Below are 25,224 nucleotides of genomic sequence, written 5' to 3' on the forward strand. Positions count from 1 at the left end.
GACTGGTGTAGAGATTTTTGTATTTATTTTCAGCCGGCTGCTGCCTCTGTTCGCGCGGCTTGTTTCTTTCGAGTTTATGTCATCTCCTGTTTGGGATAGATTCCACGAATAGACATATTCTGTAAATATATGAAGAAGCCAATGGCTTTTCCTGGTCTGTGATAGGTGCCTTGTGAATGTAGGGCAGTATGGCCATGAGTTTGGCCCCAGCAGCTGGCAGTGGAGGTGGCTGGCTTCCTCTCTGGTGCTTTCCTTCTGCGGTAACTTTCATCATTACCTTTCATCCTGAAACAGTATGTTTTATAATAAAATAAAGTGTTAGGAAATAAGTTTCCTAGCCGTCCTAGCAGTAAGTGGGTGATGTGTTGTGGTGTGCTTCCAGACTGGCATTTGACCCTTCAGTTCCACCAGAGTGGATGGCGATTGACAGGATCCTGTCGTGTATTGGAAGTTGTCTTTTTTCAGTCTCTTTATCTCTCTCTCTCTCTCTCTCTCTCTCTCTCACGTTCATGAGATCTTCCTGTTGTTCTCTCTCTCTCGCCCTCTTCCTGTCTCTCCTTCTCTCTTATGCCCTCTTGCTATCGCTCTCTCCTGCACCCTCTGACTTTGTCACATTCTATCCCTCTTTCTGTCTCGCTAATATTCTTTTCTCTTATTCTCTCACATGCCCTCTTCCTGACACTCTCTCTCACTTGTGCCCTCTTCCAGTCTGTTATTCTCTCTCTCTCTTCCTGACTCTCGTTTACTCTCTCGCCTCTTCCCGGCTCTTGTTCTCTCTCACCCTCTTCCTATATCTCATTCCTTCTCACTCCCTTCTTCCTGTCTCTCGTTCTTTCTCTCTCTCATGCCCTCTTCCTGTCTCTCGTTCTTTCTCTCTCTCATGCCCTCTTCCCGTCTCTCGTTCTTTCTCTCTCTCATGCCCTCTTCCCGGCTCTTGTTCTCTCTCACCTTCTTCCTATATCTCATTCCTTCTCACTCCCTTCTTTCTGTCTCTCATTCTTTCTCTCTCTCATGCCCTCTTCCCGGCTCTTGTTCTCTCTCACCCTCTTCCTATATCTCACTCCCTTCTTCCTATCTCTCGTTCTTTCTCTATCTCTCATGCCCTCTTCCTGTCTCTCGTTCTTTCTCTCTCTCATGCCCTCTTCCTGTCTCTCGTTCTTTCTCTCTCATGCCCTCTTCCTATATCTCATTCCTTCTCACTCCCTTCTTCCTGTCTCTCGTTCTTTCTCTCTCTCTCATGCCCTCTTCCTGTCTCTCGTTGTTTCTCTCTCTCTCATGCCCTCTTCCCGGCTCTTGTTCTCTCTCACCCTCTTCCTATATCTCATTCCTTCTCACTCCCTTCTTCCTGTCTCTCATTCTTTCTCTCTCTCATGCCCTCTTCCCGGCTCTTGTTCTCTCTCACCCTCTTCCTATATCTCATTCCTTCTCACTCCCTTCTTCCTGTCTCTCGTTCTTTCTCTCTCATGCCCTCTTCCTGTCTCTCATTCTTTCTCTCTCTCTCATGCCCTCTTCCTGTCTCTCGTTCTTTCTCTCTCTCTCATGCCCTCTTCCTGTCTCCCGTTCAGCGTAACCCGCTACTGAAGGTGCATCTCTGTGGTAAACTGTGATTGAGAGGTCATGATGCGGTTAACCTGGGGCTGTGAGGGTTGGTTAACAGGCTCCCCCCTCTGGCTCTGGTTTGTGAGGCTGAACACTAAGCCCTGCCCTTGCAAAAAGTGTGACAACGAAGTGTGAAAAGACTGCAAACCCAGCGGACCCTGCACGCGATTCCATTCCGTTCATCCGACTCATAAACAATTGCAGAGATCGTAAACCGTGTGCAATAGACCCCCGACCCCCCCGCCCCTCGTTCTATCACAGCGTCAGTCAGCGCTTATTTGTAAACAAGCGGGGCCTAATGTTGGCGCTTTCTAATGTAAAGATGTAATCACTGTCAAAATGCCGGCACAGCAACGCCACGCGGGGAGGTGGCAGCCGTCGGCGGGGCTGCTAATCAGAATTTAGAGTAGCTTCTGATTGAATATGCATGACTGTCTTTTCTGGCTCGTACAAAGCGATTCCCCTCAGCCACGTGAGGAGTGTGTGTGTCTGAGCGCGTGCCACAGTTTAAGGACATGTGTGTCGGGGTCGGCGTGTTAGCGAGCGTGTAGGACCTGTTGTACAGAGGCAGTTTGCAAAATGGCTGACTCGGGCAAGTGTGTCCTAGCGGTCACATGTGTGTTCCCCAGGTCTACAGGGCCTCCTCCTAAGCATATGTCTGGCAGATGGCTGAACATCCAGCATCGGAATACCTTGTGGTTCAGCAAACGTAAAGGTGATGCTGCGGGTGTGTGAGCTGCTCCACTCCGCATCCAGCACTTATCTCTTTTGCTAGCTGGCATTTTGTTTCTTTTTTTCATCCATTTGCTGCATGAACTGAGACATCATGGACTTTTCAGTATGACCAGCAGAACCAACTATGATTTGGGCCTTAAATTTACGGGAAATGCCAATATTGATGTTTTTATTTTTATTTTTTTTTTGCCGCAAAATCTAAATTTACCTAGCATTTAAAAATAATGTGAATTAAGAATTGCAGCTCCAGTTTTGGGTCTGGATAATAAATAAATCTTAAAATATAACGGGAAAGAAGTGTACAGAGTCTGAATGGGCCTGGGCGAACACCCCAGTTAAAGGTGCTTTACTGGGCATCTTCTGCACCCCTGAGTCTAGGTTAAAAAACGGCTAGTCCCTTCTGTCTGACGGGGGCCCCGTTTGTGGTGGGCCTCATACCTGTTTGGGCATCTTCAGTGTCAGGATCTTCTTGGCAGGAGGGAGATTTCCTTCGCGGAACACCCCCGAAGTCTGTTATGCCAGCGCACGCCTAGGGATGTCACGTCGGCTTCGCAGGAGAGTCCCAGAGGAACGCGCATACCTGTCATGGTCCTTGCTGAGACGCGTCTCCACGGGCCCACGGCATACCTGCTTGCCATGCTGCCGACTTTCTACAAAGCGAGCGTTTTGCACCCAAATGGCAATTAAAACTTTTTTTTTTTTGATGAACAGCGAGATCAGTTTGGCCTCCTGCGTTTATACTGGCAAGGGCGGCCCTTTTCCCAGTCGCTTTTTAATGTTAATCATCTCCCGTTCGATGCTGGTGAGTCACAGAGAATGAAAACCATAGCAAACAGTTCTTCGGTTTTAATTGCCGTTTCCTCCCAGGCTCTCCGACGGCGTAAGAAGCGTCTTTAACGTCGATTTTATTCCCCCCCCCCCCCCCACTTTAATGCGTTTGCCAGAGTTCTCAGTCTGCTGGCGAACAAAGGAACACTTACTTCCATCTCCTGGATGATAAAACAGACTTGTTTAATTAACGAGGTGGATCTAAGAACGCCACCCCTGGTCGCCCGTGCGCCAAACGAGCGGTTTCTTTTCGGAGGTCAGGATGGAGTGATTGCATTCATAAAAGTTTCATAGGAACATCCTTTTTGCTTTTTAATGGCGTTTGATTATCAGACGAGGTGCTGAGTCATCCCTGAATTCTGATTGGATGAGATGGGGCACCGTTGAAAGCTTCGCCGAATAGTATTTGTTGGAAACACTCAAAGGTGTCTGTCTGACTGCATAGCTGTCTCCCTTTTGCCTTTGGACCTTGGGGGCTTATTGAAGTTTTGGTTCTCTGTAGCCCAGTAGGCTCACAGTTAAGACCCTCATCAAAGCACAGCTGCCTGCTCATTGGTTGAGCAAAGTAAACGGCATGCACTACACTACGAAATGTCAGTTAGATTTTTTTTTTTGCCTGTTTTCACTATGTTTTGCCTATGAACACCTTTCGTTTGCTCCTTTATATAAGTGCTCAAACAACAGATGGAGAAAATACGGGATGAAATTAAATCATGGCTTGTGCAGTCTGAAGGATGCACAGTACTCTGCAAAATTTTTACTGTAATTATGTAAGTTAATTAATTGTGCTGGTTATGAAATGTTTTTTTTTTTTTTTTTAAATACATGGATTGGCTGAGATCCCCAAAGAGACCTTTGGGAGCTGAAGTGGTGTTCATCTAGCCATCCAACAAGAGACATCAGTAACTTTTTGGAGAACTGAAGAAATTTCTTGTTTGTTTTTGTGTTAATTGGCATATGTTCTAATTTTGAATTATGTTTTCACCACCCAGATAAATAGTATTAAACGTTTTCTTTGGCTCCCTAAGACTTTTGCGTAATTTTGTACGTACTACTATGAGGTTTTCGCCTTGACCTTAACTTATATGCTAGCTTCATGCCTTACATTGAGTGTTTGCATGGTTCCACACACACAGGTGGGGTTTGCCCTTTCTTTAAGTAGTTTTGTTTGGTTGATTTGTTGGTTTGATGCTTTATCTACCACCTGCCTGCCATGGGGACACTTAACACTAGAACTGCCAAATCTACGCAAATTTGCGTAAATTCCCTGGGCCTAACACCTACTAGCATCCCTGCTGAGAGTTTCTTGGGCCATTGTCCTCCTGCTTTTGTTGTGCAAACACACCCATTACCTGTGAGGCCTGGCACATTTGCATTTTTTTACTCAGAGCAGCTAAAATCCAAGGCAGGCTAAACCTCTGTGTGTGACATGGAAACCTTCACAAAAGTCTGCCATATCTATACCAAATATCCCACATGCTGACTGACCTGCAAATATGAAAGACACACATTCACAAAATATATGGAAGCACAAGTCTGTTTTATTTATAAAAAAAATTGAGTGTTTCAAACTTTGCAGTGTTTGCAGACCCAGTGACCATCATCCCTGCATTTGGCGCAAGTGAATTTGTAACACTTTGCACTGGTAAACCTGCTGCGGTTTCTGTTGCAGTTCTCCTGTACCTGACACTGAGTTGTCCATACAAGTCCTGGCACAGCAGCAGCCTTCCTCTGTCCCCATAGCCTTTTGTGGCATAAATTGGCAATGGAGTTCCTTGGCTAGATGACTCAAAAATAATCTTCTTTTGCCTTCCCACCTTGTACATGCCTTGTACAGAACGTAGGAATTGCCACCACCAGGTCCAGCATGTTGTAAAATACAGCTACTGGCCACCTGCATGTTGCTGCTCTTACGGAATACATGCGCGCCATTTGGTCCAACACATTTACACCACACTATAACAGCAGAGAGAGAGAGAGTCATGAGTGTATTTGCTTTTTTCTACCTTCTTTCTATATAGGCCTGTATAGTACATATCAGAAAACATTGTAGCACTGATGTAAAATTATACACACATTCACATACCTTCATGTGGTTATAGTCTGTTATCGTGTTGGGTTTCCTCTTTCTGCCTTCACAGATCGCCACATCTTGGTCCAAGGAACTCAGAACACACACAATCTTGTTTTTTTAGGTGCATAAATTGTCAAGGAGACACTGCCACTTCTAAGCACTGACGCGGAGAATTCCTCTTGCTGTGCAGTGTCCTTTGAAATTGGAGGAAGTTCATACCAAACTTTATTCCCTGTGCTCAGTAGTGTTGTTTTGCGCTGAAGCAGTCTGTGTGACAGTGCCAGTGAGGTGAAGAAATTGTCCGTTGTGACATTTCTCCCGTCATCCAGAAATGGCTCCATCAGACTCATGACCATGTTCTCTGCCAGCCTCTCCCTTTTCTGGTGACTGGGGTCCTTTCCCAAGTTAGGGGACACGTTGCAGACGTATTTGGTCTCCAAATCCGTGGCCATCCAGAACTTGATCCCAAATTTGTCCGGCTTGGATGCGATATACCAAGTGACATGGAATGGATCCACATCTACTCCACGTTGTCTTTCCACCGGTGTCCCTCAGGGCTCGGTTCTTGGCCCTCTCCTATTCTCCCTCTACACTAAATCTCTTGGCGAAGTTATATCCTCACATGGCTTCTCCTACCACTGCTATGCCGATGACACTCAACTCATCCTCTCCTTCCCTCCCTCAGACACTCATGTCTCCACTAAGATCTCTACATGCTTGGCAGACATCTCATCTTGGATGACCACTCACCAGCTAAAACTCAAAACTAGTAAAACTGAGTTGCTTTACATCCCGGCTGACTCATCCCCCCTCCAGGACCTTGCGATCTCCTTTGACAACTCCCTGATCCGTCCTTCGGTTTCTGCTAGAAACCTTGGAGTTACATAGATGATCGGTTGTCATTTTCCTCACATATCACCAGTCTTTCTCGCTCTTGTCGGTTTCTCCTCTTTAACATCAGGAGGATACGTCCATTTCTTTCCACCCAGGCTACCCAGATACTCGTCCAGTCCCTCGTCATCTCACGCCTTGACTACTGCAACTCGCTTCTAGCGGGTTTACCACTGAGCGCCATCCGTCCCCTCCAACTGATTCAGAATGCAGCTGCTCGTCTTGTTTTCATCCTTCCCAAGTTCTCCCACACCACTCCTTTGCTGCGCTCCCTCCACTGGCTTCCTGTAGCTGCACGCATCAGATTCAAAACACTGATGCTCGCATACAAAGCCAAAAATTCTCTGGCACCATCCTACCTAAAGGACCTCATCACACCCCGCTCTGCACCACGATCTCTCCGATCCTCCAGCACTGCTCGACTGGTCCCACCTCCCCTCAAGGCACAAGGAAGACACGCATCTCGGCTCTTCTCTGTCCTGGCACCTAATTGATGGAATGAACTCCCCCTAGATGTCCGAACAGCTGAATCCTTGAATGTCTTCAAGCGACGACTCAAAACTTTTCTTTTTCAGAAATACCTGACGTAGAACTTCTATATTCTTACTCGACTCTTTTTCTGGTGTGTGTTTTAAAAAAATAAAATAAAATAAAAATTCTGCACTACTCAATGGCGTTCTCAGAGATAGTATTCGTAGCTGGGGTCCTTATTGAGCTAGCATCGGAAATTCATTGCAGAGTCTCAAAGCACTTATGTAAGTCGCTCTGGCTAAGGGCGTCTGCCAAATCCTGTAAATGTAAATGTAAATGTAAATATACTGCATGGACAATGAACCTTGGTCGAGAACAGCTGTACATCTATGTTCATGTGTTCTCCTGGAGTGAAACTTTCAGCACAGTTCTTGGTGAAGGCTGGCAGAGAACATGGTCATGAGTCTGATGGAGTCATTTCTGGATGACGGGAGAAATGTCACAATGGACAATTTCTTCACCTCACTGTCACTGTCACACAGACTGCTTCACTTTACTGGGCATGGTGAATAACGTTTGCCGTGAACTTCCTCCATTGGCAAAGGACACTGCACAGGGAGAGGAATTCTCCACGTCAGTGTTTAGAATGGCGCGCATGTATTCAGTACGAGCAGCAACAAGCAAGTGGCCAGTAGCTGTGTTTTACAACATGCTGGACTTGGTGGCCGTGAATGCCTACGTTCTGTACAAAGCATCTACAGGGTGGAAAGGAAAAAGAAGATTGTTTCCGATTCTTCTAGCCAAGGAACTCCATTGCCAAATACAGGGATGATGGTCACTGGGTTTTCAAACGCTGCAAACACAGACTTTGAAAGATAGACAGACTGTGTGGGACAGTAACCACTGAGACAAAAGGCAGAAAGATGACGAAGAGATGAACCTGGAACTGAGGCACGGATACATCAATTTTAACGTGAACAGCCAAACATGCAAAGCTGGAGAGATCACACAAAAACAAAATTCACTTTTGGTGTTATAATTCAGTGATGGCCAATGAAAATGAAATGACATTTTATTCTGTATGTGTATGAGCATGCCAAAAACCATGGACCATGACTTCACTCAGCTTATGACATTTATATACAAACATGCATTGGAGACTGAAGTGTTAGCATGTTTTCATTTTATTCATTTCATTCTATTAGCAACTTTTCATTCTATTTTCACTCAATTTGTTTTATAAATAACACAGACTTGTGTTTCCATATATTTTGTGAATGTGTGTCTTTCATATTTGCAGGTCAGTCAGCGTGTGGGATATTTGGTATAGATATGGCAGACTTTTGTGAAGGTTTCCATGTCACACACAGAGGTTTAGCCTGCCTTGGATTTGAGCTACTCTGAGTAAAAAATGCAAATGCGCCAGGCCTCACAGGTAATGGGTGTGTTTGCACAACAAAAGCAGGAGGAGGATGGGGCTGAAGACCTGCGAAAATCACAGCAGGGGTGACAAACACCTTGGGACTCTCAGCAGAGAATAAAAACTCGGTAAATCTAGTGTTAAAACACCAATCTTGGTTCACGTTTGATTGATTTTGTTCAAGAACTGGACGTCTCTCCCTGTTGCTCTACAGTGACAACTACTGCTGACCTCTAGGTAAAACCAAACAATTACAGTAGCACACTCCTTTCTGCATGTCATGTCACTGGATGAAGAATGCAGTCTCTTACAAAAGTCAGTGGCCAAGATTTCCTGCATTTAGATGAAGGCCTACAATCCCTGTGCATTCTGGGATAGGCTTCAGGCTCCCTTTGACACTCTTCTGGATAAGTAATTACAGAAGATGGATGTAATTAGATTCAAAGTTCTAAGCTAGGGATTGTTAGCTGCTACACAGTTGAATACTATTTGGTGTGTAGTTCTTTCACTGTGGGTCACCGTTTCTGTTAGTAAAACTGGCGTCAGTCTGTGAAGATCTTGGACAAATGGGAAAAATTCCAGTCAAACATTATTTGTGCTTAAGAACGATTGATACCCAGGCTATATAAAGAATGACATCATCAAGGAATGTAGATTTGTTATGTGTTTTATTGAAAAGTGTATTACTTCCAATAAAGTTGGACCTATCAATAGAATCACATGCATACGCAAAAGTAAACGAGTACAATTGTACTGTAACTCGTAAGCACAAGGATTATCCATCAGCTTTAGGCCTACATATTCTCAAATAAAATTAACCGATAGCAAACTATTTGCAAACAAACAAACAATATGTGTAGGTCTATTTAGCTTATACAGTAGCATTATAATTACGACTTGAAATCAAATAATTTCCGCTCACTATAGACCACGGTGTCAGCGGACCCCGTGACTTCAGGCTGCATCTCCAGCTCATCGCCATCATGGTCATTAGATCTGCTTGGTTTCAGAAAATGCTTTTTAAGGTTTGTCTGCTTGTCCATATCTGATCTCTCTCTCCATACTGAATGAAAGTGAATGAAACAAATAACGATTTTGCTCCTCATGTAGGCAAGTCTATAGACTATGCATTCATTTAGAAAAGTAAGATTTATTTTTTAAATAGAAGGATGTTCTTTTTAGCCAATTTTAGCCACAGATTGTGCTTAGAGGGATTTTTTTCCACCAGATATTATGACGACGGAGATCTAAATGTGTCGGACTTCACCAGGTGTTACCGGTTAAAGTCTGGTAATTACTGGATATCTGAAACTAGATAGACTTTGAGTTGGATCATTTGGTGTTGTACTGGAAAACTGGATTTAATGTTAAAATCGGGAAGAGATTGCTTTGTGTGCTGTTTTTACTGGAGGGTTAAGATTCTGGGTTTAGACCGAACGTCTGATTTTTGTTTATGAATAATGCAAACCTTTTTTATGGACCTGGATGCATCTGCGAAACAAGCATATATTGATACTACCAAACTCCTGCAGTGCTTATGCAAGCTGTGAGGGAGTTTTTATCCACTTCAATGAATAATTTGGGGCAGGTTATGGAGCGGAAGTGTCCCACATGGTAGGAAAGGGCCCCAGAGCCGGATCAAATCCAAACCAACCCGGATTCAGCACTTTTTGTACAGGAACGTTCATTGAACTCCCCAGGGAAGCTGTGGCGGGTCGTGCTGATCGAAGCATCCGTCACTTTACCTCGAATAAACGGTTCTGGTTGCGTTGTTTTAGCCATTTATGGCTGCAAGTCCTCAGGAATTTTGACTTTTCTTCTGTTATGAAATTTCTGAGTAGAAGTGCCGGTTTTTGAAATACTAACTGAAGGTCTGACCTTGTGAAATCTTGAGAGTGGCATTAAATTCAGTTAAAATTGTTCTGGTAATGAGTCCATTTGACAATGAGGTTATTATGAGGGAAAGAGTAGTGCACCATTTTTTTTTTTTTGCAGAGTTGCAAGACAGAAGGTGTTTTTTAAAATTTTATTTTAAAGCCTCCCTAGAAAGGTTTTGATCTATTTGAAATACTTTATTTCCTATTTGCTGAAGTACAGGTACATTGGAATGCTTTGGTCATTTCACATCACATCAGACATTTACCTGGTGCCGCTGCAGCATCTGGGGGAAGGGGGGGGTCGCATCTCGAGATTCTTAGGCCTCGTCCACATGCACACGGTGAATTTTTAAAAATGGTGTTTTTCCTCCTCACTAAACTCGCTGTCGAGAGCATGACAAACCAGCAGGCAGCGGTGTAACTCTAGCCGTAAGGTGGTATCGGCCAATCAGAAGCCTTATTACCAGTTCTGCTAAGCTAAAAACAGCTAATGGTAACAGCAAACGTCGCATGTACATTACGCGTCTACATATCCACACTGAAAACAGAGTTTCTGAAAATCTTCGCCCTGGATGGAGTTTTACCAAAGCTCCATTTTCAGTGATGTGAAATTCTGTTTGTGTGTGGATGAAAGGCCAAAACATATAGAAAAGAACTACGTTTTAAAAGGAAACGTCCATGCGTACACAAGGCCTTAAATTTACTTATGTATGAGGCTATTAATGATCCGACACCCACTACTATGTATGACCTTTTGACCCCACATGTAGCAAACAGGACACTCAGCCTTCCGTTCAGGGCTCTCTTGTTATCCCAGGGGGATGGTTAAGATCAGGGCTGAAATAACTTTTGCGGTTGTAGCCCCAAGGCTGTGGGACAGTCTGCCTATGGACATTAGCTTAGCCAGCAGTGTGGACTCCCTTTAATGTCATTCTGAAACTTTTATTTTTGTTAGTTAGTTCTAGAATGTAGGTTTTTTTTTCTTTTGGTTTGTTCAGCCGTCAAGCTACCGCCATGTAAATACCACAATGATCAGTGATGTGCCTGTGACCTGCCTGTTCATTGGCCGACAGGTGATGATGTCGTCTGTTCTGGATAGGCGCTCATCTTGTTGGGACTGCGGTGCCGATGCCAGTCCCTGGAAACATGGCCTGAGGATAGGGGATGATATTCACGGTGTCGGTCGGCCGTAGGTAACAATACAGGTGATGTTCCCAACAGAGTGGTTACGGATGAATTGGCAGACAGGTGGTTATTCAAAATATTTCTCTAGCCTCGCGTCGCTGTTTAGCCTGCCGTTAATGTAACTGTTGGCTAAACATTCCAGACACGTTTCCGCAGTGAAAGCTCTGAATGGAACTACGCACGGTTGTCATCGCGGTTGATAAGGTAACCAAAAAGGGATACGTCCGAACGCTTGACGCTTGCCTCTCCGCCTCGCCTTTTATCCGAGTGACATTTAGCGTCGTAGTTATGCTGTAGCGGTGGGGAGCCCGCCCCTTTAAGAGCGTTCCTCTCGCACCATTGGTGGAGGCGGGGGAACAGGGTGGTTTGTGTTCCGTAACAATGCCCCCTTTGCCGTAGTCTCAGCACTGACCTTTTACTTTCCCGTTATTAGTCTTGTGTGTCTTATAACACCCCCCCCCCCCCCCCAGTCCCCCACTTTCGATTGTAAAGAAAGGCATACTGGTATTTCAGCGGTGACCTTTCCATTTCCTTGTTTCTTAGTAACCAAAAAGAACAACACGACATGCCTCGTGCAATTTCACATTGATTAAACGGCTTTGCCCGCAAGGGCGATGCCGGTGTTTTAGTTGATTGCCGCAAATGTTCCGGCCGTCGGCTGTTTTCAGACACAATACCAGCGTCCCACCCCCTCCCTAAACCAGCGAGAGAGTAAAAAAAGTTTACTTGAGCTGGTTTCCGGATGTCTCTGCGTCATGGGGCCTGCGTGTGTACTTGGGACCCTTGGAGGGGGCGACCGCGGCCCAGAGCGTGATGCGCTGACGGTAGCAGCTCAGAAAGGCGTGCGCCGACCCATGGGCACCGTGTGGTGTGATGGGTACAGACAGACTTGTGTCCTGGAGTTTTTGTGGGTCAGATCTCAGGAGGGAACCTGCTGTACCCCCCCCCCCCCCCCCCCTTGAGAAAAGTACTTGACCTGAACCGCTCCGGTAACAAAAAACATCCTGCTGTACCGCAGGAGCAAAACAGCTTGATTCTTGGAAAAAAATGAGATGATGAGCTAAAGAATGAAATAATGCAAATAACAAAAGTAAAGACGGCAGATAATCGTTGGGAGCCTCCCGGAATAGACGGGCTCCCAAGGCAGTAGTCTGTTCTGCATAGATTTACTCTATATGAGCTGTACGGTGTGATTTTGGGTCTGCGGCGTTTTCCAGAGATTCGCCGAAGGTAGTTTGGCCCAGGGGGCTTTTCTGGTCTCAGCCTGCAGTGAGCTGGACAAGGTATGGATTGTGGGTCCCCGAGCGCCTTAAGCGGCATCTGCTGGTCGTCTTTTTCTTTCATTAGGCGAAGGGCTCTTTGTATTATGTATTTTATGTGCAATTAAAGGGCAGTTCTCCGCCAAGCGTGTGTGTGTGTGGCTCGGCAGGCGAGGCCTGGCTCCCATTTCCTTGTGCAGGTGACAGGAAGCTGGACTCGCCCGTGCCCAGCTGACATTTATTAATTAATTATGGAGCCCCGCCCCAGGACACTAGGCTGCTGTTCTCCCTCGTCAGACACTTGTAATTACATTGGCATTTAGCTACATGATGGACGCACGCTTTAGGTTTAATAAAATGTCACCTGGGCCGTGAGCCTCGCATTGATCTGCCTGATCGGGCCATGTTTATTCACTCCGGAACCACCCTTGGTGGCAACTGGGTGGGGGGGGGGGCGGCAATGGCTTTCAAAACCAGTCCCCATTCACGCATTACACCACGATAGGCTTTAAGCGGCCATCGCCAGTGCCTGGCCCGTAGCTCAGGGTGACGTTGATGATGGTTTAACGAAAAACTGTTGGTATTCCCGGAGGTGGGGAGTCGTAATAAACTGCCGTGTTTGCTGTAGCAAACCGACGGCACGGACTTTCACACCGCCCGCTTCCTCAGGTTTGCAAAATCAAACTCTTTATTACCACGTGACCAAGGCTGGTGGATTTGTTTTTTGGCTTGTTTTGCTGCTATTGGAGACACCATGACAACAGACTGCTAAAACTTAGGGCAAAAAGCAAGCAGAGAATAAGTGCGAAAGGTAAGACGCAGAGCAGAGAGAAGTATGTGCAGTGTGTGCGATAAATACAGCAGTTCGAGCAAATTTAAGTAGTGCAGCGCAGAAATTTCACAGGTTTTCCAGTTCCCAGTACCACGTCCTTTCCGAATTCCTGCTCCTATCCCATATAAATGTAAAATTTTATTTCCCGCACAGCCCCCCCGCGCCCCCCCCCCCCCCCCCACCAGAGGGCGCTCCGTATTATTCCCCCTCACACCAGACCACCAGCAGGAGTAATTATGCTCCTTGCTGTTTTAATGGAAACACTTCTGTTCTTCACGGTGAATTAATTTCCCCCCCTCCTTTTCCTGATGCAAAACGCCTCGTTGGTCCCTGGGCCTTTGCCGGTCGTTATGGCAGAGTGCAGCAGAGATGCATTTAAAAGGCTGTCCTCCACCTTGCCCTGGCCCCCCCGCCCTCATGTGGACCAGTGAATTTTGTGTCCCGCAGTTAAACTCTGCAGTGCAACAGGCAGTAGCAGCTCAGGGGAAAAGGGAGGGGGTGGGACCATAGAGATTTGCTTTGTATCCCCAAAACAAGTATGGTGCGTGTAAATCTTTCTGTGTGACAAGGTGCCATTTGTTTGTTTTATTTATATACTTTTACAAGTTTGTTTTTAATCATACAATCCCGCAGGGTAACGTACTGTAAGTAAACCGTGTTCCTGCACATGCATGTCTAAAATTATACTGCGGGTATAAGTTTTATTTCACTTGATTTTACTTGAGCCCAGAAGTCCGTTCTCACATTAATCAGACTATCTGCCCTACTTAATTGCGTAACGACATAATGTGCATTAGGCACTTTCTGTAGTTGTCTTTCTGTAAATAATTTGCACTAATTCCTAGCAGTAAGGGACGTAGCTCTCAGGTGCTCCGTGGTTCTGCGATTGGGGCTGGCCGCCGTACTTAAACTGTTACAGCGTCCCTGTGACCTTGAGCTCTAACCGATACTCGGAGGATTTCTCATTCCCCTCCTTTCAGGCAGCTGTAACTTTACCAAGGTTGACAGATAAGAGGAAATGTCTCCAAAGGGGATTTGGTGAGTTTAAAAATAGTTCTGGGGTGGGCTGGCGAGGACGGAGGGGGTTCGTAGTAGGATCCTGATATCCGTCGCGAGCCGGCGGATTGTAAAAGCTGTCAGGTCGATGCTCACGTGCGGCGCGGAATGCATCCTCCGCCGCTCGGCCTCCATCCCGGCACATGTGTTCGTTAATGTCATTTTAACTTATTTTTACAGTGCCAGCCTGTGTCCCCGACGTCCCGGGCGGCGTAATGGGGGGAGTGTCTGGGCTTTGGCAGCTCCTAGTCACCGCAGAGGTCTGTGTCGGGGACTGATTGTACCCCAGACCCCTTTAGACTCAATTTTGCCCTATGGATTGTTGAATGTCTGCCTGGCTAATTAACCCCCCAGGCTCTGCCTGGCTTTTCACAGGTGCTAGAAGTTTCTCCCCCCCCCCCCTCTTCCTTTTATAAACATCCACAGTTGTAACACTTTGAAAATAGGTTACGTTTCTTTTAGGGTTGATTTGTCTGTAATTGGGCAGTGTGGCGGCTGAGCGGCTTGCACTGTTTCCGTAGTTGGGGTTTCGAATCTCGCCTCTGGGGCCTGTATCACGAAGTAGAATTTCTTGCTTAGCCGGATAACTTGTCGGATTTAAGGTACCCCAGTTTAACTGGAACTTATCTTCATTCACTGAGATTCGGCCCAGACTGCCTTAAATCTGACAAGTTATCCGGCTAAGCAAGAAATTTATATAGCGTTTATTTAGTGCTTTTCTACTCCTACGAGTACTCAAAGCGCTTTACATTTTACACCTCACGTTCACCCATTAACACACCGGAAGGCACCAACCTGCTCACTGGAAGCAACTTGGGGTTCAGTCTCTTGCTCAAGGGCACTTCGATGGGGTCAAGAGGAACCAGGACTCGAACCTGCAACCCTTCAGTTGTTGAACAATTGCACTACCTCCTGCGCCACCATCTTCCGATCTTGTTGACAGGCCCCTGCTCTGTGTATAAGGAGTTTGCATGTTCTCCCCGTTTGTTCATGGTGTGATGGACTGGCTTCCTGTCCCGGTTGTTTCTCTGACTCGTCTTGTTCCACCTGGGATAGACTTCAGGGCTCCCTGCTCTGAATAAGTGGTTGGAAGTCGGATGGATGGATGTGTGGTGAAATTCCCCGAGGCAGTGGCTTCTGGGTATGTGGTGAGTTTGTTTAATTTGTGTTGGAGGAAAAAAAAAAACGAGGATTTTCAGCACACCAGAAGTGACGGGCTGCTGGTGTCACTGGATCCCAGTAGGAGGATCACCTCGGATGCTGTGAACAGCACACCTGTTAACGTTTAATTGGATCGCACTCACCTTCAAAGTGGTGACAAGCCATTTCCTGGAAAATGTCAGTTGAAAGCAGGATGCATCATATTTTATATTGCATAAAAGAAAAACTTTCTGGTTTATGTTATAATTTCCATCATCCTGCTTATTTGTGGCTAAAAATGAGATGTTGGAGCATGCTGTCATAGAGATGCCGGTGCTGGCTGCCCTGTTGGACTGTGTGACTTCTGCGGATGCCTCGCTCTTTTCTGGCTGCCTGTAGCCTCCCCGATCACGTCTAAGGAAAGACCGCTGGCCGATTGGCCATTCAGGGGCTTTTTTGACATTTAAACCATTTTCGTAGGGTTGCCGATCCAGTTTGTCTTTGGGAGGCAGGGTCCATCACGATGGCGAGATGTAGAGAAGGTCCGAACCGTGAGCTGAGGCTCATCGCTGTGAAAGACATGCTTAAGCGGCTGTTTTAAGCAGCTTTTTTTCTACATCTTTTAGAGTTTTTCAATTTTACTTGAACTATAGCGCACAATTTACGCCGACTCCTGACGACCCTTTTCCACAACTAATTATATGTGTTTATATATAAACATTAATTACCAGGACAAATAATTATATGCCAGAGAAAGCAGCCTGATGCAGTGTTTCTCCATTCAAATGGCTGCATTCCTCAGTGAATCACATGTTTAATCTCCCCCATCCATGCCATCAGCTGGGAAAGATAAGGAGACTGAGTCTCTACCAGAGGCCGCGTTGCCTGTGCTAAGGAGAATTAATTAACACTTATAAAAATAGGAATCGTTGTTTAAAAATTCGATTAACATTATCAAGAAAGCTGTGCTTTTGTAATTTAATCAATGTCAATGCAAAGTGAAAACTCGCACATAATACCTTTTAATATGTTTTGATAAGCTGGAGTGGTAATATTTTGCTTTTTCGGTCATCTGATAATATAAAGTATAATATTTGAATGAGGGATTTGAACTATCCGTAGTCATTAATGCAGAATTTAATGGGTTGCGATGACACATTTCGCACCTGCTGTTTTCACGTAAAGGACGTCGAACCTTAAGTGCGAAGCCGCCTGTTAAAAATAGACGTAAATGAATTAAAGCGGCTTATGGTGCAGCTTAATACGTTTTCCGAGTTAACGGCTGGCTCTGCGGAGAGAGACTGAAGACGCAGAACGCTTTCTGGGTTTCTTAAAGGTAACGCCGCTGGTATTTATATTCATGGGAATTAATGGGGTGGACTGTGAAGGATATTTTACAATAGGCTGTGGAAGTGACTAAAGGAGGACGTGAAATTACACGCCGGAAAGAGAAGCTTGCATTTCCTTGGAAAGTAAATCGTAACGACTGGACTGAGCTGGAGCTCGTGGCATGAGCTCCTTCTGGGTTGTGGAGTGTTCAGAGCCTTTCCCAGGATGAGGGGCCAGCTGATCGCAGTGCACACTCACGCACCATTTACTCACACATGCACACCTATGGGCAGTTTAGTCTCAGCATATTTTTGGACTGTGGGGGGAAAACCGGAGGAAACCCCCTGATGACATGGGGAGAACATGCAAACTCTGCACACACCTGTAACTCGACACACGCCTGTAACCCAGGCAGAGATTCAAACCCTGGTCCCAGAGGTTTGGGGCAACAGTGCTAACCACTGCATCACCATGCCAGCACTGGTGGTTATTCAGAAACAGTGATTGAGTCATTAGCCGTCTTAAGCTTCCAGACTGACGTGTCGGTGTTAATTTAGAGTTTTGAAGGAACTCAACAATCCATGCGTCCAGGTGATAACAGGCCTTGGATATGTCAGAGGTTTGGTATCGGTCCAGTAGGGAGAAGGCTCCTGCTGATTAATTGGGCTCAGCACGCTAAGATCAGGGCCGCCACGGGGCTCCTGAGTGGCTTTGATGGTGGTCCTGCTGTGTGACCTTGTGCACACCCAAATCCTCTCTAAATGGGAGCAAAACATTTCGAACTGTGCGAGATGCGGCTTTGACGTGTGTTTGCCAAACAGGGGCACCAGCCTTGTGGGTTGCCGAAACACGAATGGTTGCCGTTTTAGGTTGGCACTTGGTGAATGACCTGCTGAAAATCAAAAGCCGCGCCCGTTGCTCTGGACAGGAGCATCCACTAGGGGGCGTGTCCTGCATCCGCTTGTCTTCATGCACGTTTTTACAGGAGCACCTCTGCAGTTGCTGGCTGAGAGTCTGAGATTTTGAATGAGTGGGATGCCTTTGATGGAAGGTAGCCTATAACTTGCTAAATTTTCCTTTTTTTTGTGGTGTATTCACAATGTCGACTTCTTAAGAATGCGTCACCTTTTGTATAACTGTACAGCTACCTGTCAAAGAGAGTCCAGTTGCAGAGAATTTGGGGAGTCTCAGATGTGTGTTTTAACTGCAGGGGTAGACTTGGGGCTTGTATTGATGGGCAATGGATACAGTCTCCAAGCTCCAGTCATTCAGGAGTAGTATCTCCTTTTTGCACCCCCCCTTGCCCCCCAGGCCTTGCTTGGAGGACCCGGCCCGGCTGATCTCTTCAGGTTCCAGCAGACCCTCTGGAGGAGTCTCCAGGCTGCCAGCAACGTGAAGGTGAGTCCATCCGCGTTGGTGGCCCACTGCGGCTCTAGACGTGCCATCGCTGCCCTGGTCCCACGAGGGCGTGTGGCATCTTGGGGGCTGGGCCTCCTCTCCCCAAAGACAAGGCATTGCTGCCCCAGTCCCACGTTTCCGGTCCAATGATTATCCAAAGCGAGAGATGGGTGCGTAAAATAACGAGGAGAATAAGCTACTGCAGCTTCGGGGTGCTGCACCTTTTGGCTGTTGATCTTTGATGTCTTTTCCTTTCCTTCCTGCCCTGACCAAACCCACCAGACCCCATATTCAGGTGATTCACCATGACAGGTAAATAATGTGCCGTGTACCTGTGCAGGCTTCACACGTCGCGTTTAACGTGTTAATGAAGCACCTGCCTCTGGGAGTGTATTTATAACGTAGCTGTTTGCTAACCCTCCCCGAGAGCCGTGGTCATCATGCCAATAGGCAGGGGTCTGTCTCAGAGTGACAGATCTGACATTCTCCTCTCATCCTCACGAGGGCGCTACTTGCGTTTCCTGCCACCGACATCCGCTTATAACCTTGTTTTTCCTGCTCCGCTTCCTCCCTTCGAAGTAAACACAGAAGGAATGATGCATGGGGGGTGACAAGCAAAGCCCATTAATAGTTAATTACCCCCCCCACATCGTCCAGCATAGCCCGCGGCAGTTGTACTAGCCATGGCCTCAGAGTGTGTGGCCGGGTTCGAGCACGGTGACCCAGCAAAGCGTGTGGCCTTGCCCCGACGCACCGTCTCGGGGCGTGACCCGTGACTGGGGGCCCCCTTTCCAGGTGTGGGCCGATTTCCCCGCCTTTTATTACGTGCTAAACTTAGCGGCCCAATTCATACACAGAAGAATACATGGAGCAGGCGAGTACATGGACCAACCTAAACACAAGGGCGTTTAGAAACACTCTGTGTAGTGTGGGGGTGGGGTGCATTGGGGGTGGGGGGGGGGGGAGGGCTCACAGCCAGTGGGTGCCCTGGCCCTATTCAGTTTTATTTCATTTTTTTGAAATTCCTTTATTATTATTATTTTTTTTAATCAGTCTACTTCTTGCTGACGACAGCTGCTTGATCTTTGAGAGTCAGACCCCCTCACTGTCCAAATGTACGTTTCCTGCTTCAGAGTGGAGGCTTATTACTTTCGGGGCTCTGGGTGCTTTAAGTAGGGGGTGGGGTGTGCACCTCCTTTTAAGCTGTTCCTCCGTTTCAGCAAAACAAATCCATGCCGATAGGTAATTTATAAGGGGTTGGAGGCTTTTTCGGGGGGGGGGTGAGGTAGCTGTCATGTACCCTTTTGTGTAGCTGCCACGTACCCCATGCTACTTGTGGCCACACTGGAGGGAGGGGGAGGTATTTCAGCACATAAAACCCCTACTAATGCTTTTTTCAGTTTAAAAAAAAAATTGAGGAAATTCTGCCTTAAATGCCCACCCCCCCTCTGTTTTAATGGTGCACCCCTGCTGCTCCGGTGACCCGTCGGCCGGCTACAAAACAAAGACTGGCGTTAGAATTGTTTTGATGACCTTTGACCCACCAGAGCTCATAATGGCTGCTGTTGTCACCTAAACATACATGCAGGCTGTTACCTTCCAGATCGGCGTGTGGCGTCTCCCCCCCCCCCCGCCCAACGTCGACCACATTGTGTCACTTCATGGAGCACAATCCACTTAGTGGCCATGGTTCCTCTGATGAAACTGCCCCTCCTCAGGACATCGCTTGGGTTTGACCTGAATTCCTAGCTGTCGGCTCCCTGCGGGTAGTAATTCTCGGGCCATTGCCGGAAACCACTCCTGATCTAAGTAGTTAATTCAAGTCTCAAGCTTCACCTTTTTGTTGTCACGTGTGGTCTGAGGAACGTGGTGATTTCTCCTGCTGCAGATGCAGGGGAGGGGCAAGTGCACAGGAGGATGTAAGGACAGTAACAGCGCAATAAGGGACACAACAGTGCAAGACGAAAGACAGCACAGCATATTCAGTGCTCACAGAAAGTCCTACCATACTTGCTTAATTCTGTAAACATATTGCAAATTTGTTCCGTTTAGTCTATTGACAAGCAATGTTTAACACATCTTCCACACAGACATTTTCTTTTTATTAAGTGACATAATTCTTTAGACTGACTCATTCAATCCTGTTCTGTTCTTTCCATTTTGCTGTTAATTGTAGTTGTAGCCATTGGCTCCCAATGGGCTAACAAACACAAATATTTGGTGTTTTATGTTATTGCAAAGGTGTTACTAATTAAAAATCACCCGATTATGCTTGTCAAGGAACTTAACTCCGGACAGAATAATTTAAATTTCTGTTTAGCGCTACTTGAAATTAATGTTTTACTTAAAACCGCTCGTTTCTAACCTGTTGCATATTTGTTGCAAACAAATGAATGGAGCAATGAATTCTGTTATCAAAACTGATAAATTTGCAATATTTTAACAGAAGTAAGTGAGCTTCCCCAGACCGCGAGCGCTGTGAGTGCAGCGGTAAACGGGGAATACATGCAAGAAAGAGGTGGCGCACTGGGCAGGATGTGCAAGTAGCCAATGAGGTAGTACAGTGCTGCTAAATGAGGACGTAGAAACTGGCCTTCTATTGGCTACTTCTCCATCTAGAATCATGGGAGGGGGTGTGGCCTGGAGCCCATCTCAGGCAACATAGGGCATACAGTATGGCAGGGATACACCCTGGATGGGATGCCAGTCCACTTACAGTCTCACAGTAATACACTATGGGCAATTTAGTGATTCCAATTTAGTCTAGCAGCATGTTTTTGGAATGCGAGAGGAAATTGGAGAACCTGGAGGAAACCCATGTAATACAGAGGGAGCCTGCACATACATCAGAGGCTGGATTCGAACCCCTAACCCTGGAGGTGTCAACACCCTACTCACCACCCAAACCCTCTGGAAATGCCCATCTATTACACTATCTGGCTCTGCAGGCCTGTGCTGGTGATGTATAACCAGCCATTACTATGCAAGCTATCTCGTAGCATTGGGGAGTTATTTATTATTTTACTTTAATCCATAAATTGTTGCTTAATGGGGATCGATTGGAGAGTGCCAGAAAGTTGTGTATCATTTATATGAACCAGGTGGCTGCTTTAAGCATATTGATATTTATGGTCTGTAAGTGGGTAATTCGAAGTATCACTCCCATGCAAGACATGGCCACACAGCACCACGAGTTCTTCTGATATTTGTGGATAGTTTTTTTTTAGGCCACTACATGGATCACAAACCCCAACTGCTTTTGTACAGCCATGACGTCACTGGGGATTTTTCTGATGACGTCACTGGGGAGTTGTCTGATGATGTCACTGGGGATTTGTCTGATGATGTCACTGGGGTTTGTCTGATGACGTCACTGGAAATTTGTACCTTCACAGCCGCAAAGTCTGAACGGGGAATTCAGCTGAAGAATCAAGTCTCAGATCTACAAATATTCTTGTAGAAAGTGCTACATATTGCTAAATATTTTTTATATGTGTTTGATGAGAGGTGCTGTTAGCTGAGTGTGGAGGACTAGCTCATCTTTTTAATGTCTTAGTCATTGCCATAGAAATCATCACATTCCATTGAATTTAAGTAGCTAATCATTTGAGTTACACAGTGGTTTTGTTTAAAAATAGTCTCTGCCTGCCTGCCTTTCTGTCTGTCTGTCTGTCTGCCCGCCCGCCTGCCTTTCTGTCTGTCTGTCTGCCTTTCTGCCTCCCTGCCTTTCTGTCTGTCTGCCTGCCTTTGTGTGTGTGTCTGCCTGCCTGCGTGACAAGCAGTTAATTATGATGTTCAGTCATACCGCAGGCAGCCGCAGCCTCTTGGCACAACCTTCCAACTTTTCTCTCCTGTTTTCTTGCGGTCAGTGTGAATCTGCTCGTTCAGATGTGCATTTTCATTCCTCCTAAGAGGTTAAACGCTGTGTTCAGCTAATTGTTAAGCTAATTTGATTCACTTCAAGGTCCTCAGCTTTGTTGATGGTCTGGAGGACCTGCCCAGGCTGTCGCCTGGCAACGCTGGGGTTCAGAACCTCTGCCTTGGAGAATACATGGTGATGCATCATTTCCCATCATGCCTTCTGTTCCTCATAGGTTTTCTGACTTTTGGGATGTTTTGGCACTGATGTGATATTTGCCTATAGAACAAATCGTTATGGGCCAGACATGGTTAATCAATCGCTTTAGAAAAATAAACAAACAAAACTTTATCTGTTTATCTCCTAAGATACGTTAAATGCTTTTGAACATTTTAGCTAGTCTCTTGGTAGAGGTTTAAGTAGTATAAGCCATCTACATCAAAAAGTAACAGGATTTTGCTTCTTGTCTCCTGCCACCTAAGAATAAAACCTTTTCATCTTACACATGCGATCTTTTTTAAGAAATGGGTTTTAAGAAATTGTTGTGGGGGGCATGGGGACCCTTTATGCTTTCATCATTTAATCTTTTAATCTTCTGCTTTTCTTTTATGCCGGTCTATTTCATTATTTTGTCTTAAATATCTAAATTAACTAAACTTTAGCCATCCATCTCATTTATTTGTGTATTATCCAAACAAAAGGCATTGATACTATATTGGCTGATGACGGACAGAGGATTTGGATATGTTTGTTTTTCCAAAAGCTTACTTGAATTATCATAGTGGCGTCCACCTTTTTTTTTAAAGTGTTGTTTTGTTTTATTCCTGGATTCTGCCGGGCAAAGCCGACAAGGCAGCAAGGTCATCAGAAGATACAGCCGACTTCCTCGCTGACATTTAATTCCATGCAGGAATGGGATATCTCAGCTCGCACCTCTCGTTTTGACTTGTTTATTCGGAGACTATTTGCCGTTGTTTCTGCTCCGGGGGCTGAGCTTCCTGATGGTTTGTTTGCTTGCTGCGCGGTTCCCGCCTGCCTGCCTGTCTGCAGAGGAGGAGAATGATATCAGCATGGTGCTGTGTTAGTTGTTGTGCTGTTGTGACAGTTTGTTTGATGTAGACGCCGCAGTCCTTATCCGCCGCATTCTCCGTCCCGCGATGCTGAAATGCTGCTGTTATGCCATTTCTGCCGTCAGGGGCTTTATCTATCTGTCTGTCTGTCTATCCAGCTGTCTGGGAATGGGTTTATCTATCTATCTATCTATCTATCTATCTATCTATCTGTCTATCTGTCTATCTGTCTGTCTGTCTGTCTGTCTGTCTGTCTGTCTGTCTGTCTGTCTGTCTGTCTGTGAATGGGTTTATTTGTCTGTCTGTCTGTGAATGGGTTTATCTGTCTGTCTGTCTGTGAATGGGTTTATCTATCTGTCTGTCTGTGAATGGGTTTATCTATCTATCTATCTATCTATCTATCTATCTATCTATCTATCTATCTATCTATCTATCTATCTATCTATTGTCTGTCTGTCTGTCTGTCTGTCTCTGTCTGTCTGTGAATGGGTCTATCTATCCTATCTGTCTGTCTGTCTGTCTGTCTGTCTGTGTATCTGTCTGTGAATGGGTTTGTCTGTCTGTCTGTCTGTCTTTAGACTTTCTCTCTTTCTCTCTTTCTCTACCCCCTTTCACCCCCTCCCCCGGACACAAGTTCTGCCTTTAATCATCAGTTTGTATTTATGGCTTTTGTAGCATATGAGTGTGGGGGGTGTTTCGGAAATGTGACTGGGAACTGGGGAAGACAGGCCAAGGTGAATCCTGGCTTGTCGTTTAGTGTGGAGCTGATGTCTCTGACAGCGCTCTATCTGAACACGTTACATATGAAGGCTTTCGTGACATTTCTCCTTAGCTGTTGCAGGAAGATCTATTTCCTTCCTCGTTTAGCGACTGTAATATAACTCCCACCATCTGTAGTAACATTGTCTTGTATTACTCCCCCATACATTCTTTTTTCTCTCCTTTCGGTGCAGTTTTCGCATGTTGTGTCAGCACCATAGCAGTCGAACCCGCGACCTGTGCGCTGTTAGCACGATGCTTTACTTATTGAACGACGAGAGCTGCTCCTGAACCTTTTTTAGCATGCGGTCCCCACTAGGCCGCGTGGCTCTTTTGTGCGACTCACAACAGTGGAGCCGGACCATTCTCCATGGAGGCCGTCTGGCATATCGGGGCCTGGGTCTGACCTCCCTGTCTTGGGCTGAGCTTGCAGCCTCTCCCTGTGTGTTCCATAGGATTGGGCTGGACGTGACAGATGCCGTGAAGGCCTTAGCGCACTCTCTCTTACAACACAACATGGGGGCACTGAGGTATTTATCCTGCATGGTTTTATGTAGATGCCCAGTAGGGGGCACTGTGTCCCTCACTGTCTTTCTAGGACCAATTGGAATGGCCATATCCTTAATGCCGGGAGTCTGTATCGCATGTCTTTAAGAGTAATGGGTGAATTTGTCCCATACCCAGGACAGAAAGCGTTCCCAGTACGGTGCTATTGCTTTAAATACAAATAAAATCCTTAGGACTCAATAATAGACAAGCTTATGTTCTGCAAAATGCCAGCACTGCATTTGTTATATTGCAGTCGCTGCCCGAGAAATCCAGCTACTTTTGTCCTGATGTTCTTTATGGGATATGAGCACAGCCTGTAGGGCTATTTATATTGTCACAATAAAGCAGCTGAAATGTGTTCCTAATTTGACGTAAGTCTAAGTCACTTATTGTAAATTAGGGTTTTGTTATAATGCTTTGTTTTGCACATTTACCAGAATACCAATTAAGAGTGTAAACATGGCTCCCGGATTCGGTGCAGGCCGCTGGCTTGTAGCGCGGCGGTTGTTTGTAATTTGGGTGTGGAAGGGAAAACTGGCCGAGCCTAAATATTGTTTCCCATAGCCTGAGAGGATTATTAAGGATAATTCTGGACCTGGGCTTCGTAAGCGCTGTAGAAACAAAGGACACTAGCTAGAAACGAATATTATGCGTGTATACTGAATATCAAAAAATGCAAAGTAAATAAAACGAGTGAAATGCATGTTTTTTTGTTTTTCAGTGCTACTCCTGCATGTACAGTGTGTGTGTGTGTTAGATATACATTACATTGTCCCCACAATGTGATAAAAACCTGTTATTTTGAAGTTGTGGGAACCAATTTTTGCTCCCCACAAGGGGAAATTCAGCTTTATACAAATCGAAAAACTAAAAATGTCAAAAAGACTTGTATT

The 25,224-nt window shown here is 45.9% G+C and overlaps 1 protein-coding gene across 5 annotated transcripts in view; it reads left to right on the forward strand.

The window, feature by feature from the left end:
* LOC125704735 (glucosidase 2 subunit beta-like) overlaps positions 1-25,224 on the forward strand; it is a 105,341-nt gene that overhangs the window by 24,631 nt on the left and 55,486 nt on the right. For 4 of the 5 annotated variants that reach the window (XR_007381223.1, XR_007381224.1, XM_048970706.1 and 1 more), the window contains one exon: positions 18,008-18,094. The exons of the other annotated variant lie outside the window; for it this stretch is intronic. Coding sequence is in view for 2 of the 4 variants with exons in the window: in XM_048970706.1 (XP_048826663.1) it covers positions 18,008-18,094 (87 nt within the window). In the remaining 2 variants the exon portion in view is untranslated. The remainder of the gene's footprint in view (positions 1-18,007; positions 18,095-25,224) is intronic. 5 annotated transcript variants of the gene reach the window in all.

Source organism: Brienomyrus brachyistius, chromosome 12 (assembly GCF_023856365.1).
Source record: "Brienomyrus brachyistius isolate T26 chromosome 12, BBRACH_0.4, whole genome shotgun sequence".
In the NCBI taxonomy this organism is placed as follows: Eukaryota; Metazoa; Chordata; class Actinopteri; order Osteoglossiformes; family Mormyridae; genus Brienomyrus; species Brienomyrus brachyistius.